The sequence below is a fragment of the Bos grunniens genome, chromosome 6 (genome assembly GCF_055505025.1).
Source record: "Bos grunniens cultivar Pamir isolate PY7600 chromosome 6, Bosgru_T2T1.0, whole genome shotgun sequence".
Classification (NCBI taxonomy): Eukaryota; Metazoa; Chordata; class Mammalia; order Artiodactyla; family Bovidae; genus Bos; species Bos grunniens.
In genome coordinates, this window is record NC_141170.1 from 6,876,566 (window position 1) to 6,894,931 (window position 18,366).

The 18,366-nt window shown below is 38.3% G+C and overlaps 1 protein-coding gene across 1 annotated transcript in view; it reads left to right on the forward strand.

The window, feature by feature from the left end:
- The window catches only part of FBXL5 (F-box and leucine rich repeat protein 5), a 45,552-nt gene extending 29,499 nt beyond the window's left edge, over nt 1–16,053 (forward strand). The window contains exons 10-11 of the mRNA XM_086404762.1: nt 6,117–6,265; nt 15,259–16,053. Of these exons, the coding sequence (XP_086260888.1) occupies nt 6,117–6,265; nt 15,259–15,335 (226 nt within the window). The 3' untranslated portion in view covers nt 15,336–16,053. The remainder of the gene's footprint in view (nt 1–6,116; nt 6,266–15,258) is intronic.
- Nucleotides 16,054–18,366: the final 2,313 nt, after the last annotated feature.

The window sequence follows — 18,366 nt, forward strand, 5'->3', positions numbered from 1 at the left end:
CATATCTTGTTTTATTGTATTTTGCTTCATCATACTTGGTAGATAATTGCATTACGTACAGATTGGAGGTGTGTGACAACCCTGCATTGAGCAGGTCTGTCAATGCCATTTTTCTAACAGTATTTGCTCACTTCACATCTCTGTGTTACACTTTAATTCTTCAGACTTTCATTATTATTATATTTGTTACGATGGTCTGTGACCAGTGATCTCTCATGGTACTATTGTTTTGGAGTGCCACAAACCATACAAGACTGCAAACTTAATCGATAAATGCTGTCTGTGTGTTCTCATTGTTTCACCAACTGGCTGTTTCTCTGTCTCTCTCCATCCTGAGACGCAGAAGTATTGAAATTAGGCCAGTAAATAGCCCTATACGTGACCTCTTCATGCAGAATGAAGAGTCACGCATCTCACTTTAAATCAAAAGCTAGAAATGATTAAGCCTAGTTAAGAAGGCATGCCCGAAGCCAAGGCAGGCTGAAAACTAGGTCCTTTGCACCAGTTAGCCAAGTTGTAAAAGCAAAGAAAAATTTCTCGAAGGAATTAAAAGTGCTACTTCATTGAACAAATGATTGATAATAAAGTGAAACAACCGAGTTGCTGGTAAGGAGAAAATTACAGAGGTCTGGATAGAAGATCAAACTAGCCACCGTATTTTTCGAAGCCAGAGCCTAACTCAGAGTAAAACCCTAACTCTCTTCAATTCTGTGACGGCTGAGAGAGGTGAGGAAACTGCAGATGAAAAGTTGGAAGCCAGCAGAGGTTGGATCATGAGGTTTAAGGAAAGAAGCCATAATGTATTAAAGTGCAAGATGATAGAAATTGCAGTCAATTATTCAGAAGATCTAGCTAAGGTAACTAATGAAAGTAGTTGAACTAAACAACAGATTTGCAGTATCAGTGAAACGCCTTATATTGAAAGAAGATGCCGTCTAGAACTTGCCTAGCTGTAGGGGAGAAATCAGTGCCTGGCTTCAAAGGACAGGCTGACTCTCTTGTTAGGAATTAATGCAGCTGATGATTTCAAGTTGAAGCCAATGCTTATTTACCATTCTGAAAATCCTAGGGCTCTTAAGAATGATGTTAAATCTACTCTGCTTGTGCTCTGTAAATGGAATGACAAAGCCTGGATGACGGCACATCTGTTTACAACATGAATTATTTAAGTCCACTGTTGAGATCTACTGTTCAGTAAAAAAAAGGTTTGTTTCAAAATATTGCTCAGAGATAATTGCTGGTCACCCAAAAGCTCTGATGGAAGTTTACAGTGAGATTAATGTTGTTTTCATGCCTGCTAACACAGCATCCATTCTGCAGCCTGTGGATCAAGGCACGCCTTCCTAGCCCTATTCAACTTTTGAAGCATTGGATGTGCAATGTGCAGTCGGTCATTGTCATGGAAGAGAACTGGGCCCTTTCTGTTGACCAATGCCAGCTGCAGGCATTGCAGTTTTCGTTGCGTCTCATCGATTTGCTGAGCACACTTCAAAGATGTAATGGTTTTGCTGGGATTCAGGAAGCTGTAGTGGATCAGACAGGCAGCAGACCACCAGACAGTGACCATGATCTTTTTTCTGTGCAAGTTTGGCTTTGGGAAGTGCTTCGGGGTTTCTCAGTCCACTGAGTTGGTTATCACTGGGTGTCATATAAAATCCACTTTTCGTTGCACATCACAGTCCAACGAAGAAATGGTTTGTTATTGTATAGAATAAGAGAAGAAGACACCTCAGAAGGACAGTTCTTTAAATTTGTGGTCAGCTCATGAGGGACCCGTTTATCAAGCTTTTTCACCTTTCCAATTTGCTTCAAATGCCGAGTGACCTTGTGTAGTTTTAAGAGGATCAGCTTTGGTGATTTCCATCAGTTGGCTGTCAGCTTCCGGTGCCGGCCACTGCGCTCCTCCCCGTCAGGGCTCTCGTCTCCTTTGCAGAACTTCTGGAACCACCACTATTGCACATTAGCATTTCCTGGGCCAGATGTGTTGCTGATGTTGCGAGTTGTCTCCACTGCTTTATGACCTATTTTGAACTTGAATAAGAAAATCACTCGAATTTACTTCTTGTCTAACATCATTTCCATAGTCTAAAATAAAATACGGTAAAGAACCCACCTGCCAATGCTGGAGATTCAAGAGATGTGGGTTCAATCCCTGGGTTGGGAAGATCCACTGGAGAAAGAAACGGTAATTCGGTCCAGTATTCTTGCCTGCAGAATCCCACGGACAGAGGAGCCTGGCGGGCTATGGTGCATAGGATTGCAAAGAATCGGATTGGACTGAAGCGACTTAACATGCACACAATAAGTCGTTAGCAAAAAAACAAAACAAGAAATGTGCATTGGAATGATGTATAGCTTAACCATCTTTATTTAAGAAAGTATTCTAATATCAAATGGCAAATTTCAACAATGCAAAATCTGCGGTTACTTTTGCACCAGCCTTTTGTTGTTCAGTTACCCAGTCAGGTCCGACTTTTTGCGACCCCGTGGATTGCCAGCATGCCAGGTCTCCCTGTCCCTCACCATCTCCCGATGTTTGCCCAAGTTGATGTCCATTGCATCAGTGATGCCATCCAGCCATCTCATCCTCTGATGCCCTCTTCTTCTGCCCTCAGTCTTTCCCAGCATCAGGGACTTTTCCAGTGAGTTGGCTGTTCACATCAGATGACCAGAACACTGGAGCTTCATCTTTAGCATCAGTCCTTCCAACAAGTATTCAGGGTTGATTTCTCTTAAGATATGAATGATTTGATCTTCAAATGCTGAGTGACCTTGAAACAGTTGACCCTCTTCAGCAACGTCTGAGGGACTTTCAGGAGTCTTCTCCACCACCACATTGGAAGGCATCAGTTCTTTGGCATTCTGCCTTCTTTATGGTCCAGCTCTCACAACTGTATGTGACCACTGGGAAGACCATAGCCTTGACTCTACAGACCTTTGTTGACAGAGTAGTCTATGGTTTTCAACACACTGTCTAAATTTGTCATAACTTTCCTTCTAAGAAGCAATCGTCTTCTGATTTCATGGCTGCAGTCACCATCTGCAGTGATTTTAGAGCCCAAGAAGAGGAAATCTGTCACTGCTTCCATCTTTTCCCCTTCTATTTTCCATGAAATAATGGGGCCAGATGTCATGATCTTAGTTTTTTTAATATTTAAGCTGGCTCTTTAACTCTCCTCCTTCACCCTCATCAAGAGGCTCTTTAGTTCCTCTTTGCTTTCTGCCGTTAGAATGGTATCATCTGCATATCTGAGGTTGTTGATGTTTCTCCTGCCTATCTGGACTCCAGTTAGTAACTCATCCAGCCCCGCATTTTTCATGATGTGCTCAGCATATAGGTTAAAGAACAAGGTGATAGCAGACAGCCCTGTCATACTCCTTTCTCAATCTTGAACCAGTCAGTTGTTCCATACAGGGTTCTACCAATTGCTTCTTGACCCTCATACAGGTTTCTCAGGAGACAGGTAAGATGGTCTGGTATTCCCATCTCTTGAAGAGCTTTCCACAGTTGATTATGGTCCACACAGTCAAAGGCTTTGGTGTACTCGATGAAACAGAGGTAGATGTTTTTCTGGAATTCCCTTGCTTTCTCTGTGACCCAGCGGATGTTAGCAGTTTGATCTCTGGTTCCTCTTCCTTCTTGAAACCCAGCTTGGACATCTGGAAGTTCTTGGTTTGCATCATGCTGAAGCTTAGCATGCAAGATTTTAAGCATGACCTTACTAACCTGGGAGATGAATGCAATTGTCTGATGGTTAGCACATTCTTTAGTACTACCCTTCTTGGGAATTGGGATGAAGATTGACCTTTTCCAGTCCTGTGGCCACTGGAATCTGCAATTACTTTTGCACCACCCTAATAGCAGTAAAATGTTTCTTATTAAGGTGGACACGACTGAGTGACTGAACTGAAGTGATGCATATAGTTATTTAGACATTGCTGTTGTAAACTTAATAGACTCTACAGTATGATGTGAACACAACTTTTTTACATGCACTAGAAAAACAAAAAATTTGTGTGACTTGCTTTATTATTATAGCTGCCTTGCTGCAGTGGTCTGGAACCTGACCCGCAGGCATCTCTGAGGTCTGCCTGTACTGCATTTCTCTTGTCTTCATCCATTTGCTGTCTCTGTAACATGCATGTATTGGCTGACTTCTGCTTGTTTCTATCTCCATTCCAGTTAAAATGTTGCTTCTTATGGGAAACCTTTTGCGATCCCCTCTCCCCCAGGCCACTACCATCCTTAACTGTATTCCCGGAAGAGCATTCATCATATAATTGCTTGTTTACTTTTGTCTTGTTTGATATCCCACTAGATGCGGTGAGGCGAGTGAATGCATATGTAGCTCACTCAAGTGTGTTTCTGATACGGAGTTTTATATTCCATGCAGTCTGTCCTCAATGTCCTGAAAGTTTTTAAGTTTTAGAACATGAGGTAGTCTGTGCATTGAGGTACCTTCTGAGATCTTTTAGGTCCCTTTTTAGAAGTTGTTTTATTTTTTATTATGAGCTATTCAACTTTACAGGAAAAAAAAGATTCAATAAACTGTAAACCTTATATTGTCTTCCTTTAAAGATGTCTGTCTGTAATTACTTGGCCCAGTGAAGACACAGAGGTTCTGAACTGCTGCTGTTACTAAACTCTGGGATGGATCAGGGAATCTGTGATTTAAGAAAAAGAATCAGTCTTTTTCAGTTAAAATATCAGGGGAAGTGTGCGTTTAAATCTGTCATGTATATTGGGGTCTTGATAAATCCTTTTTGGTTGACCAGTTTTTTCTTTTAAACATGCAGTGACAAAACATTAAAATGTATTTCCCGACGTTTGTCCGTCCGTGTTTCTGAGTATATAAATATTTCCCTAGTTTATTCTGATTTCAATAGTTTACATGCATTTCCTTACCTTTACTTCCTAATTTCCATGTGCCTGTGTAATGATGCTAATTATCCTTTTTTTTTTTTTTTTACTGAATTTATTGTATTATAGGCTTTTTGATATCCCTGTCCAGATGGACTGTTGCTAGTTTTCCCAGTTTTTGCTGTTGCATACTGAAATTTGATGTTCTCAATTTTGCTCTTGCTATTTTTCAGCTCTGCCGTTGTCATTTTAGTCGATTTCTCATTTTACCATTTTTGTATAAATAGTATTTTAAAAACTTCTTTTAAAGTATGCCATGAAACCTAATGTTTTCATTTTTAGTGAAATGGAATTCACATTAAATCTGTTTTTTTTTTAAGGGTACAAGTCAGCGGTTTTAATATATTTACAAGGTTGGCAACCACTGCCACTATCCAATTAGAAACATTTTCATTAAACCAAAAAGAAGCCATGTACTCATTAGGAGTCATTCCTCATTCCTCTTTGTCCCCAGCCCCTGGCAACCAGTAATCCACTTTGTCTGTCTTTTCTGCCTATTTTGGACATTTTGTATAAATGAAATTAGCTAATATATGGTCTTTTGTGTCTGACTTTTTTCATTTAGCACTGAGTTTTCAAGGTTCATCTGTGCTGTAGCATGTATCAGTACTTTGTAGCTGCGTAGCTGCATCCTGTTTATACTAAATTTTGTTTATCCACTCATTCATTGGTGAACATTTGGATTCTTTCCACTTCGTGGGTATTATGAGTAATGCTGCTGTGAACATTTGTTTGCAAGTTTTTCTGTGAGCGTGTGTTTTCACTTCCCTTGGGTGTGCACCTAGGAGAGTAATTTTGGGTTATAGGCTTACGCTAACTCTTCGAGGAACTACAAAACTGTTTAGTAATTTTCTCGATAATTTTTACTTAGACAATTTGGTAGGAGAATGAAGATTACAATTCTAATATTCAGTATTTCCTTCCTGTAAGAATTGACTTACTATCATGTTCTTATAAAGAAAATTTCAGAAGACTTGTTTATTGAATGAATGTCTTTGTAAATGTTCCCATTAAATGTACAGTGTCCTACCTAAGGATGAAGTTAGTTGTCATGTTTTATAGAAATTCTTTAGTTTTCCTCATTTTCAGACTGAAGGGTCTGTTCATATTCCATTGGACCATGCAGATGTGTAAGTTTTCAGAGTCGTCTTTTAATTGTTAATCTGTTCTCATTGTTGGATTGCTTCTCTTGCAGGGTTTTGACTCTGGGAGGAGGGCTGCCTTACTTGGAGCACCTTAATCTCTCTGGTTGTCTTACTGTAACTGGTGCAGGCCTGCAGGACTTGGTTTCAGCATGTCCTTCTTTAAATGATGAATACTTTTACTACTGTGACAACATTAACGGTAATGCCTTTTTTAACAATGAGATAATTTTGGAGGGGTTGATTTAACACTTTTTAACAGTTCTGATAATTCTTAGGATTTCTATTGTTTTCTAGATTTCTAATTACCACACATTTTTGCAATTTCAGATTTAGTCCTTTTCTAAACTTGAGCTTTTCTTATGGAGAGAGATTTCAGCTATGCATTCCACCAGATTTTAGAAATATGTAATAGTTTAATCAGTCCAGAGGGGCAAGTTTTTGTAGAATTACTAAAGTTCTTATAAAATTTGGGGAATTTCTTCTAGTGAAAGAGCACTCATTAACGGTAGAGAGGTACTGACGTTCTAGATAACACCCAGTTCTTAGGGAGGATAGTCAGTTTTCTTGTAGGGCAAGAAAGCGTCATAATACAGTAGAAAAGGGGGGACTTGGGTGATGTGAGCTCCTCAGGGACCCTTAGTCTGGTTCCAGATAAACCTCTTGGAAGATGGAGGAGGATGGTGAGTGTGGTAATGGGAAGAGACTGAGGTGCTTTAAATGTGACTAAAACCCCTATAGTATTTTGGAGATTGAGTCCTGCACTTTCTTCCAACATCATCAGGTAAATATTTCTTGATGTTTTGTTTTGTTTTGTTTTTTAAAGCCTATTCCTACCCTGCAGAGGGACTGTTTAATGTGCTTTTTCAAAGTGCATTCACTGCCCTGTTGGTCATCTGGTAATCGCTGGTGGACACTGCAGTTCAGAAGTCCTGAAGCATAAGCAAATCAACCTCCTGTATTTCTAACTGGGAAAAGTTTACTTGGTTCAGATTCTGCTGTGTCTTTTTACATCATACATTGTTATTTTTGAGAGTCCAATTTCATCTTAAGATCATGGGAAGATCAACTGAGTTTCTCTCAGGCAGGAAACTGGACTGAGGCCAGGAAGACTAGAGGAATGGTATCTTCTTGAACGGCAGCCCAGTAGGCAGAGAAGTTAGCACATTTGCTGTTTCTCGGAGATCAGGTTTTTATTAAAATACATATGAAGAGACAGAAGATAGCACCTCTTTTGTTTCTGGACTCACACTGCTGATGCAGGAGATGACCTCCTGTGTTCTGGAAATCGCAGCTCTAAGTTGGAGCATTTCTTTGCTCTCCATTGCCTGTGGTGTATGATAAGAAATGTTTGTGAAAGTGAGTGTCATATTGGTTGCAACCTGCTACGTGTATGAAAGAAAGTGTGAGTGCTGTGGTGGCGCATGTGCTTCTTCCGGAGTTTGGGAAGAGTTTTACTTTTTTGTTTATTTTTTTGTATAGTTATGTCATTGTAGTTTCACCATTGTAGTTACTAAGGCTTATATATTATGAGAAGTAATCAATAAGCAATTATTTTTTGTAGGAAAAATAGCTTATTGGTAGGTTACATTTGATTTGTCTACATTGATTTCAGTATAGGTTATACTTATGGGAATAAATCTTCAAACCTAATTTGTTATACTTATTTTAGGGTATATAGATATTATTGGGTTGGTGGGGGGATTTGGTTTCACTTCATTTTTATGACCTGTCTGCTGCTTTTGCATGTATCTTTTTTAAAACTTATTAGTATGTTAGAAATTCTTTAATTTTGACCTATTTTGAATATATAAATCTTAAAGTGTTCCAGAGGAGCTGCTATATTTGTTGAATGTTTGTTGAATTCCTTTTAAGATTTTTTTTTTTATGAAATGAGTGCTAATTTTCAATAAGCCAATTTTAATGACCATATCTGTCTTTAAAGGGTTTGAAACAAAATAGACAGTGCTTGTATAATCGAATACCAAGTCTCCTTTAACAGCTTCTTAAAGAATGATTTGCGGGAAATGGAAATCCTTTAAAATTTACAGGGTGACTTGTCATATGAACTTATAGTATGTTCCAGAGTTCCAGCCGGTTGCTCTTAAAGCAGTACTCCAGTAACAGTCTTCTCCTTAAAGGACATTTTGACAACCTAGAAAGTGTTAAATAAAGTTGCCTTGTTTCCAGTTTTGCAAGATGACATGGGATTGATCCAGTATCTTTTATTACAGTTCGGCTTGTATAGTAAATATTTAGTGATTGTGTAATGGCTGTCTTTTTATTATTAGTTTTATTAGTTTGGAAAGTAGCCAGTATTTTTATACATGTTCTTAGGCTAATAGGGGGCATATTCAGGTGATACATTTTATTTTAATATTTGAGAATAACACAGTGAAAATTCATTTTGTCAAAAGAGTTTATTTACATAGTTAACTACTAGGTTACTACTAAAAGAAGTAAATACTGATAAATAATGTTCATTAAACAAGTGATGAAGCAAAATTTTCTGTTTCCTAAGCACTAGCAGAGATTTTGGAGAAGATACATTAATTATCAAGCATTGTCTCCTGTGAGCAAGACACTGTACTAAGCACTGACATAAAATGACATTTTTGTTCTTCTGAATGATTCTTCGTGACATTTAAACTTGTTTTTTGACAAAAAAGTTAAGATTTAAGTATAAAGAAGACTTCTTAGCTGTGACATTTAAAAAATTCTTTGTCATTTAAGAAGCAGTAGATGGAATTGCATGATTTTAGCGCTCTGAAGAACGTTTGAGCAGTGATAGCACATAGACTTTTCGTACTGATTTGCATTTCAGTGTATGTTTGTGAATTAAGAGAGATTAGCTCATGGTAGGTGACACAGTCTCAGATGACTTGCTCTCTTATATTTCTAATTTAAGTTAAAAGGAATTTTAAAGGTAAGTGAAGGTAAGTGCAGATACACAGCATAACTAATGTGCTTAAAATCTGAGAAAAATAATTCAGTAATAAAACTTTGGGAAGATAATGATAGCTAACATTATAGCTCTTCTTTTCTAATATTTTTAAAGAACGTTTTCTTACGAAATTTATTTTTACCATGCATTTAAAGATTTTATTTGATGATTATGCAGATGTCAGTTTTCTATTTATTATCCTGTACTGTAACTTAATCCTCATATATTATAACCATCGGGTTGTTTTTTTAATCTCATATCAAGATTGCTATTTACTGGTGATAAGTCCAATGTTTACCTTTTGAACTCCATGTCTATGTAAGTGCATCTAGAGATCCTTGGCAACCCAGCATATCTTAGTCATATCTCTTTCTAATTCTACCTCGCTTTTTCTGTGGCCTGTTTATTCTATTGTCCATTTATTCCCTTTTCTGAACAGTCCTCCTGTGACACTGGAGCATCTTAACTGTTAGCATTGCTTATGACTTCTGTGCTTTGGAAATTGCTGTTCACCCCTGTTTCCAACAGTATGAAACGAACTTAAAAACAGTGGTTGTCTTTACCTTTGCTCTGCTGTAGGCTTTCAACAAAATAAAATCCATTCATGGATGAATCCACTTTTATGGATTATTAGGATCAGTCACCTGGAATGTCATTGACCTTTGAATGGGATTGTAGTTTTGAGGTGGTGTTATAGTTACTGGCTAAGTACATTTATGCCCTTAGACTTCGGTTGAAACTCAGACAGATATCCTAGTGTGTGTTTGAGAAAGGGAGCCCATTTTATATCAGTAGGAGCAATAACTTTGTGACGAATAAGGAGAGACTGACAGGTGTCAGGATAGGGTTGTTTCTACCTAACGTAGGGCACATACTTTCATTCCTGCATTTTCCTTCCTCTATTAGCGCTACTGCCATCCCTGAGACTTTGAGAACAAAGAGTGACTCAGCTGTCCAGAGTGAACACTGAGGATCCTGGGCCTCTGTATTTGGGGGAGAATGATGAAAAAACTGTGTGGTATAGGCATTCCTCGAAGATATTACAAGTTTGGTTCCAGAGCACCATAATAAAGGAACGTTGCAATAAAGTGAGCCACATGAATGTTTTGGTTTCCCAGTGTATGTAAAAGTTACGTCAGCACTATCCTGCAGTCTATTAAGTGTGATAGCTTTATGTCTAAAAAAGCAATGTACGTAATTTAAAATACTTCAGTGCTAAAAAATGCTAGCCATCATCTGAGCCTTCAGAATAGTCATGGTAGTACATCAAAGATCACTGACCATAGATCACAGACTGTAACAAATATAATAATAATGAAAAAGCTTGAAATATTGTGAGAATTACCAAAATGTGACACAGAGACAAGAAGGGAGCAAATGCTGTTGGAAATAGTGCCAGTAGACTAGCTCAGTGCAGGGTGGCCACAGACTTTTAGTTTGTAAAAATGCAGTATCAGCAAAGTGCAGTAAAGCAGATCACGGTTAAATGGAATATACCTTTGTTTGGAAAAGTACGACTCTTTTAAGTGGCGTGATTGATCCACTTGGCTCCCATGAAAGTGAAAGTGGAGTTGCTCAGTCGTGTCTGACTCTTCGCGACCTCATGGACTGTAGCCCACCAAGTTCCTCTGTCCATAGGATTTTCCAGGCAAGAATACTGGAGTGGGTTGACATTTCCTTCTCCAGGGGATCTTCCCAACCCAGGGATCGAACCCTGGGTCTCCCATATTGTGGGAAGATGCTTTACCATCTGAGCCACCAGGGAAGCCCTTTCACTTTCTCCCTTTTTGCGAACCAGTAGATACTTTACTTCATTGCTTTCAGCCATCGCTTAGGACTTTTTCCTAGGCCACTTTTGATTTCAGTATAAAATTTCTTCCTTACCTTTCTGTCCTTTTAAAGAAAATACGAATATAGACATTTTGAAGTATTATCAGATCAGATCAGTCACTCGGTCGTGTCCAACTCTTTGCGACCCCACGAATAGCAGCATGCCAGGCCTCCCTGTCCATCACCAACTCCCGGAGTTCACTCAGACTCATGTCCATCGAGTCAGTGATGCCATCCAGCCATCTCATCCTCTGTCGTCCTTTTCTCCTCTTGCCCCCAATCCCTCCCAGCATCAGTCTTTTCCACTGAGTCAACTCTTCGCATGAGGTGGCCAAAGTACTGGAGTTTCAGCTTCAGCATCATTCCTTCCAAAGAAATCCCAGGGCTGATGTCCTTTAGAATGGACTGGTTGGATCTCCTTGCAGTCCAAGGGACTCTCAAGAGTCTTCTCCAACACCACAGTTCAAAAGCATCAATTCTTTGGCGCTCAGCCTTCTTCACAGTCCAACTCTCACATCCATACATGACCACAGGAAGAACCATAGCCTTGACTAGATGAACCTTTGTTGGCGAAGTAATGTCTCTGCTTTTGAATATGCTATCTAGGTTGGTCATAACTTTCCTTCCAAGGAGTAAGCGTCTTTTAGTTTCATGGCTGCAGTCACCATCTGCAGTGATTTTGGAGCCCAGAAAAATAAAGTCTGACACTGTTTCCAGTGTTTCCCCATCTATTTCCCATGAAGTGGTGGGACCGGATGCCATGATCTTCGTTTTCTTAGTTCCTCTTCACTTTCTGCCATAAGGGTGGTGTCATCTGCATATCTGAGGTTATTGATATTTCTCCCGGCAATCTTGATTCCAGCTTGTGTTTTTTTCAGTCCAGCGTTTCTCGTGATGTACTCTGCATAGAAGTTAAATAAGCAGGGTGACAATATACAGCCTTGACGTACTCCTTTTCCTATTTGGAACCAGTCTGTTGTTCCATGTCCAGTTCTAACTGTTGCTTCCTGATCTGCATACAGGTTTCTCAAGAGGCAGATCAGGTGGTCTGGTATTCCCATCTCTTTCAGAATTTTCCACAGTTTATTGTGATCCACACAGTCAAAGGCTTTGGCATAGTCAGTAAAGCAGAAATAGATGTTTTTCTGGAACTCTCTTGCTTTTTCCATGATCCAGCGGATGTTGGCAATTTGATCTCTGGTTCCTCTGCCTTTTCTAAAACCAGCTTGAACATCAGGAAGTTCACGGTTCACATATTGCTAAAGCCTGGCTTGGAGAATTTTAAGCATTACTTTACTAGCGTGTGAGATGAGTGCAATTGTGTGGTAGTTTGAGCATTCTTTGGCATTGCCTTTTTTTGGGATTGGAATGAAAACTGACCTTTTCCAGTCCTGTGGCCACTGCTGAGTTTTCCAAATTTGCTGGCATATTGAGTGCAGCACTTCCACAGCATCATCTTTCAGGATTTGGAATAGCTCAACTGGAATTCCATCACTTCCACTAGCTTTGTTCGTAGTGATGCTTTCTAAGGCCCACTTGACTTCACATTCCAGGATGTCTGGCTCTAGGTCAGTGATCACACCAACCTGATTATCTGGTCGTGAAGAGCTTTTTTGTACAGTTCTTCTGTGTATTCTTGCCATCTCTTCTTAATATCTTCTGCTTCTGTTAGGTCCATATCATTTCTGTCCTTTATTGAGGCCATCTTTGCATGAAATGTTCCCTTGGTATCTCTAATTTTCTTGAAAAGATCTCTATAGTCTTTCCCATTCTGTTGTTTTCCTCTATTTCTTTGCATTGATCACTGAAGAAGGCTCTCTTATCTCTCCTTGCTATTCTTTGGAACTCTGAATTCAGATACTTATATCTTTCCTTTTCTCCTTTGCTTTTCGCTTCTCTTCTTTTCACAGCTATTTGTAAGGCCTCCCCAGACAGCCATTTTGCTTTTTTGCATTTCTTTCCATGGGGATGGTCTTGATCCCTGTCTCCTGTACAATGTCACAAACCTCATTCCATAGTTCATCAGGCACTCTATCAGATCTAGGCCCTTAAATCTATTTCTCACTTCCACTGTATAATCATAAGGGATTTGATTTAGGTCATACCTGAATGGTCTAGTGGTTTTCCCTACTTTCTTCAATTTCAGTCTGAATTTGGCAATAAGGAGTTCATGGTCTGAGCCACAGTCAGCTCCTGGTCTTGTTTTTGCTGACTGTATAAAGCTTCTCCATCTTTGGCTGCAAAGGTATAATCAATCTGATTTAGTTTCATTTTGGAATACTGTACTGAAGTCTCCATGTCTCTTTCCTCTTATTTCTCCCTTTCAGAAAAGTTAGAATTATACACCGAGAAAATTATAGTTATGTTTTCGTAAAAGCCGCCAGTGTAAACATTCCATCCCCAGGGACTGTGTCAGGGCAGGGCAGGGCAGTGGCAGTGAGGCAGGGCCTTGGGTCTCGGAGAAAGGTGCCTCTCAGTGACTGGCGGGCCGAGCAGTGACCAGAGTAAGCAGGGAGGAAAGCGGACTCAGAAAGGAAGTTGGGGAGTATCAGTTAAAGCTGAAAATGTGTTCAAAGGGAATACCTGGACAAAGGTCGTCAGTGCGAGAAGATTTTCAAGCCACAGGTTTCCTTCCTAGGGTGTTTCTAATATATGATAACACAATACTAAGAGATTTCATTTTGACTCTGTGATTAAGATTGCTAGTGTTGTGTCTTATTTTAAGAGAAAATAATCTTAACAAAAGTGCTGCTTTGTGAATTTTAAGTTTTGACACATTCAAGTTTTTATTTTAAAAGAACACATTTTCATTTTGATTAAGCAAAAAATAGGCTTTGTGGTAATTCAGTTTTATATTTGAAATGATTTTAGACTTAAAATTATGGAAAATTTTAAACATATAAACATAATAATACAGTGAAGCCTATGTATCATTGGCTTCAGCAGTTACACACCCGAGGCCAGTCCTCTTTGATATACCATTATGTGTTCCCTTATTTGCCCCCTATATCCCAGACATAATGTTACTTTAAAAGTTAAACATAAGTATTTGGAGACAAATGAAATCATAAGCTATTGCAGTTCCACTATGGTTGTAAAGCCCGTTTCTTTCTTTTCCTAAAGATACATTATTATTTTCATAGTTAGCTATATGAATGCTGTACTTCTTTGTATATCCTAAGAAATTAATCTTTAGTATTTTGTATATTGCCATTTCAAGAATACAAAGAATAGTTAAATTCTGGGAAGTAGGTGTGTTCTGGGTGTTGATTTGCAAGTTGTTATTTTCTTACGTTGGTATTAGCATAGTTGCCTTCTTTTGCAATGGTTTGATACTTCAAAAAACAAAATGAAACTAACTTAGCATATTTTTCTGAGTTAACGTCTTGGTGTCATCCCAGAGTACTATGATTTTTCAGTTTTAATCCTTTTTATAAAATGTTATTTTCTACAATAAAATTATATTTCATGTATTTTTATTGTCCTTAGTATTACAAATGCAAATCTTTTGGTTCTAATTGATGAGTAAAGAACTAACTTTGTTCATGGTGCAGACATACATATGGTATAAATGTATTACCAGTAAAAAAGGCTTCAATATAGTTAAAATGTCTTTTTCCACATTTGCTTGCCTTTTTGAAAACTATGATTCATTCAGAGTACTTAACATTTGAATATGTGCCATGCTGTCTCTTTGACACTTTCTAATTCTCAGCTGCGTTCCCTAATGCATCTTTTAGTCTAGTGTCTTGAATTGCATAATGTGATTGGAATAAAATGTCAGTTATCCCACAGATGTTTAATGCTTTCTTTGTAATTGAATCACAGTTTTTATTATGTTTTAGATGTGTTTTTAATTATTTATTCATTGCATACTTAATTCTGGAAAATAATTTAACCATAGCACAAGATTTATTTGGGGGAACAGATGTTAAATAACAATATGGCAAACATGTTAAGGCTAGATCTACATAGTTTATTTTTAACAGATATTGTAAATATAGTATTTATTATAATTTTTGAATAGTGGATTCTTTAGCTTATCTATTACAGATGAGGTTGTTTTTGCCTTAATACTATTTCTGGGAAGGATGTTCATGGTGTAAGAGATCCATTGTTCACTTAGCCTGGCAGTCTTGATTCTGTGAGTTATCTCACCCTGGATTTTTTATTTTGTAGGATTATTGCCAACAAAATTATTTCTTTTCCTTCCTCTTTTTCATTTACCTGTGTTAGTTAAAGTTAAACTGCTTTTGGTGACGTTTGTGCTAAATAATTTTTTATACACTCATGGGGCTTTCATTTCTATGGTATAATGTATTACCAGTAAAAATAATAAGTGTTTTACAGTTCTTTCACTAGCAAGCTTACTTTTATGTGATGAGAATTTCCTCCTTTCACACTTCTCTGTTTTCACGCAGGTCCACATGCTGACACCGCCAGCGGATGCCAGAACCTGCAGTGTGGTTTTCGAGCCTGCTGCCGCTCTGGCGAATGACCCTTGACTTCTGACCCCTGTCTACTTCATTTAGCTGAGCAGGCTTCCTTTCATGCACTTTACTTATAGCACATTTCTTGTGTTAACCATCCCTTTTTTGAGTGACTTGTTTTGGCCCCATTTCTTACAGCCTCAGAAATCTTAATTTACCAGTGAATTGTACAGTGTTGTTTCTCTTTGCAAATCGTACTTTTGTTTTAGAAAGGGATTAGATCTTTTCATAGGGTGAGAACAGTTTTATCAAATTTCTTTAAAATTGAATAATTTGAAAAAAAAAATTGTCACTAATGCCATGCCATTTAAAGTATTTTTTACATTATTTTGAGTTTTGAAGTCAATGGGTAATTGGTTATCTTTATATAGATAAACACTGTACCAAGCTTTGCAGATCTTTTCAGACATACATTTCTTAAGTTTTATTTTCAGAGACTGCACGTTTTGGAAACCGGTCTCTTTTCCATAATGTTTCCTTTAATTTGAACAGTTCCCAGAGGGCCAATTCAAACATACCCACATGTAAGATCTTCTTAAGATTGTGAAATAAATCGGCTTCCTGGTGTCGGCTCCTTGAGCCGGCACAGCACCAGTGTCTTTGTACTTTCTTCAGAGACCCCAGTCCCCACCACTGTCTGAAAACGTGTCATGTTTGGGAGGGGTTTTTAAAAGTCCCACAGTCATTTGAAGAAATACATAAATAAAATCTTCTTTGAGGACTTTACCAAGTAATCTCTTTTGTGTTTTGATTGTGTTATAAATCTCAGTCCAGAGTTACTTTACTGTGAAATAGGACAACATGGGTGTTTTGAACTCCCATGAAATCAGTGACCCTAGAACTGTCTGTAGTTTTAGATGGATACCTGATTTTGTTGAGCTGAATTGTCTCTTTGAAATTAATTGTGCAGTATTCGAAATTCAGATTTGTAGGCTCATCTTTGCTGCGTGAAATGACAGTTGGGATGGAGACCCGTTACTCAGAAAGGCACATATTGACTAAAGTTTATGTCATGCTGTGTGTAGTAGTATATCAGCAGCATACCATATTATTTTTATAAATATCTATAAGGCTGTAGAAGAGGAGGTACTCTTGCAGTCGTGTTTCTTGTGGTCCCAAGTATTTTTTTGTTTGTTTCATTGAGGAAGAGAAGGAGTAGGAAAGATACCAACTAGAGGTGGGCAGATTCCAGTTCAGGCTAATTGGAAACTACTTTACACAGAGTTGGCTAAAATGAAGGAAGAATCAGTTGATAAGACTATAAATCAGGAGGAGTCACTCTGCTTTTCAGTTTACCTAAAGTTTGAACTAAACACTCCGAGAGAAGATCACCTGTAAGAAAGGACGTCTAATAACTCTGAAGTTTCACTTTCCTCTAAGGATTCTGTGATTTTGATTCCATTGCTGTTAACATTAGTGAATTGTTAGGATGGAACCCCTGTAGTTTCTTGTATGTAGGGTGGGGCAGCTGAATGATCAGACCATCTTATCCTTTGAGTGTGTGTCTCTTAGCTTATAAAGTCCTCATGCCTCTTGTGGCAACACTGCACCTCGCTGCCTCCTTTAAAAGTCGGGTTCCCTTAGAGAACTTGAGAGGACATTTGAGTTTTAGGGAACGGTTACAGGGTCACAAGTTTTATTTTGTAGGTTGAGTGTTCTGTGGTTACTGTATTTTTATTTCCTTAAGCATTTAATAAAATTTGTTTGAATAAATTGAATAAGTTGACATTAGGGACAATTTCAAGAAAACAAACTGAAATAAGTCTTCTGGGGGACTTCCATCAAACTGCATGAAGTTAGTCATTTGTAACTATGGTTGTGAGTCACCACAGGAGGACTTAAGGTTATACCCATGTAATCATAAGACTGTCATATAAGGGGAGTAAAAGTTTTGATAATACTTAAGGAAAAAATCATGATTAAATGGTATTTGGAGACTTGGCTTAAATGTTATTCTTTATAAAGTAATTAATTTGAGCAACTGATTTTCTAGGAGTTTCAGGTAATTGAGGGGCTCCTCTTTCTCTTTGTTCTGTGCTACTTGATGTTTAGAAAACTATTAAACAGGACTTGGCAGTCTTGAGCCAAACTGACTTCAGTATATGAACATATTGTCATATGGAAACTCACTGTTTTTCTATCACCTCCTGACCTGTTCCATGGGAACGTAGCATAACCTGCACTTAAATTTTAAATAGCACTGCTGTTTGATTTAAGGGACTAGATCTGATAGATAGAGTGCCTGATGAACTATGGATGGAGGTTCATGACATTGTACAGGAGACAGGGATCAAGACCATCCCCATGGAAAAGAAATGCAAAAAGGCAAAATGGCTGTCTGGGGAGGCCTTACAAATAGCTGTGAAAAGAAGAGAAGCAAAAAGCAAAGGAGAAAAGGAAAGATATAAGTATCTGAATTCAGAGTTCCAAAGAATAGCAAGGAGAGATAAGAGAGCCTTCTTCAGTGATCAATGCAAAGAAATAGAGGAAAACAACAGAATGGGAAAGACTATAGAGATCTTTTCAAGAAAATTAGAGATACCAAGGGAACATTTCATGCAAAGATGGCCTCAATAAAGGACAGAAATGATATGGACCTAACAGAAGCAGAAGATATTAAGAAGAGATGGCAAGAATACACAGAAGAACTGTACAAAAAAGCTCTTCACGACCCAGATGATCATGATGTTGTGATCACTGACCTAGAGCCAGATATCCTGGAATGTGAAGTCAAGTGGGCCTTAGAAAGCATCACTACGAACAAAGCTAGTGGAAGTGATGGAATTCCAGTTGAGCTATTTCAAGTCCTGAAAGATGATGCTGTGGAAGTGCTGCACTCAATATGCCAGCAAATTTGGAAAACTCAGCAGTGGCCACAGGACTGGAAAAGGTCAGTTTTCATTCCAATCCCAAAGAAAGGCAATGCCAAAGAATGCTCAAACTACCGTACAATTGCACTCGTCTCACACGCTAGTAAAGTAATGCTTAAAATTCTCCAAGCCAGGCTTCAGCAATACGTGAACTGTGAACTTCCTGATG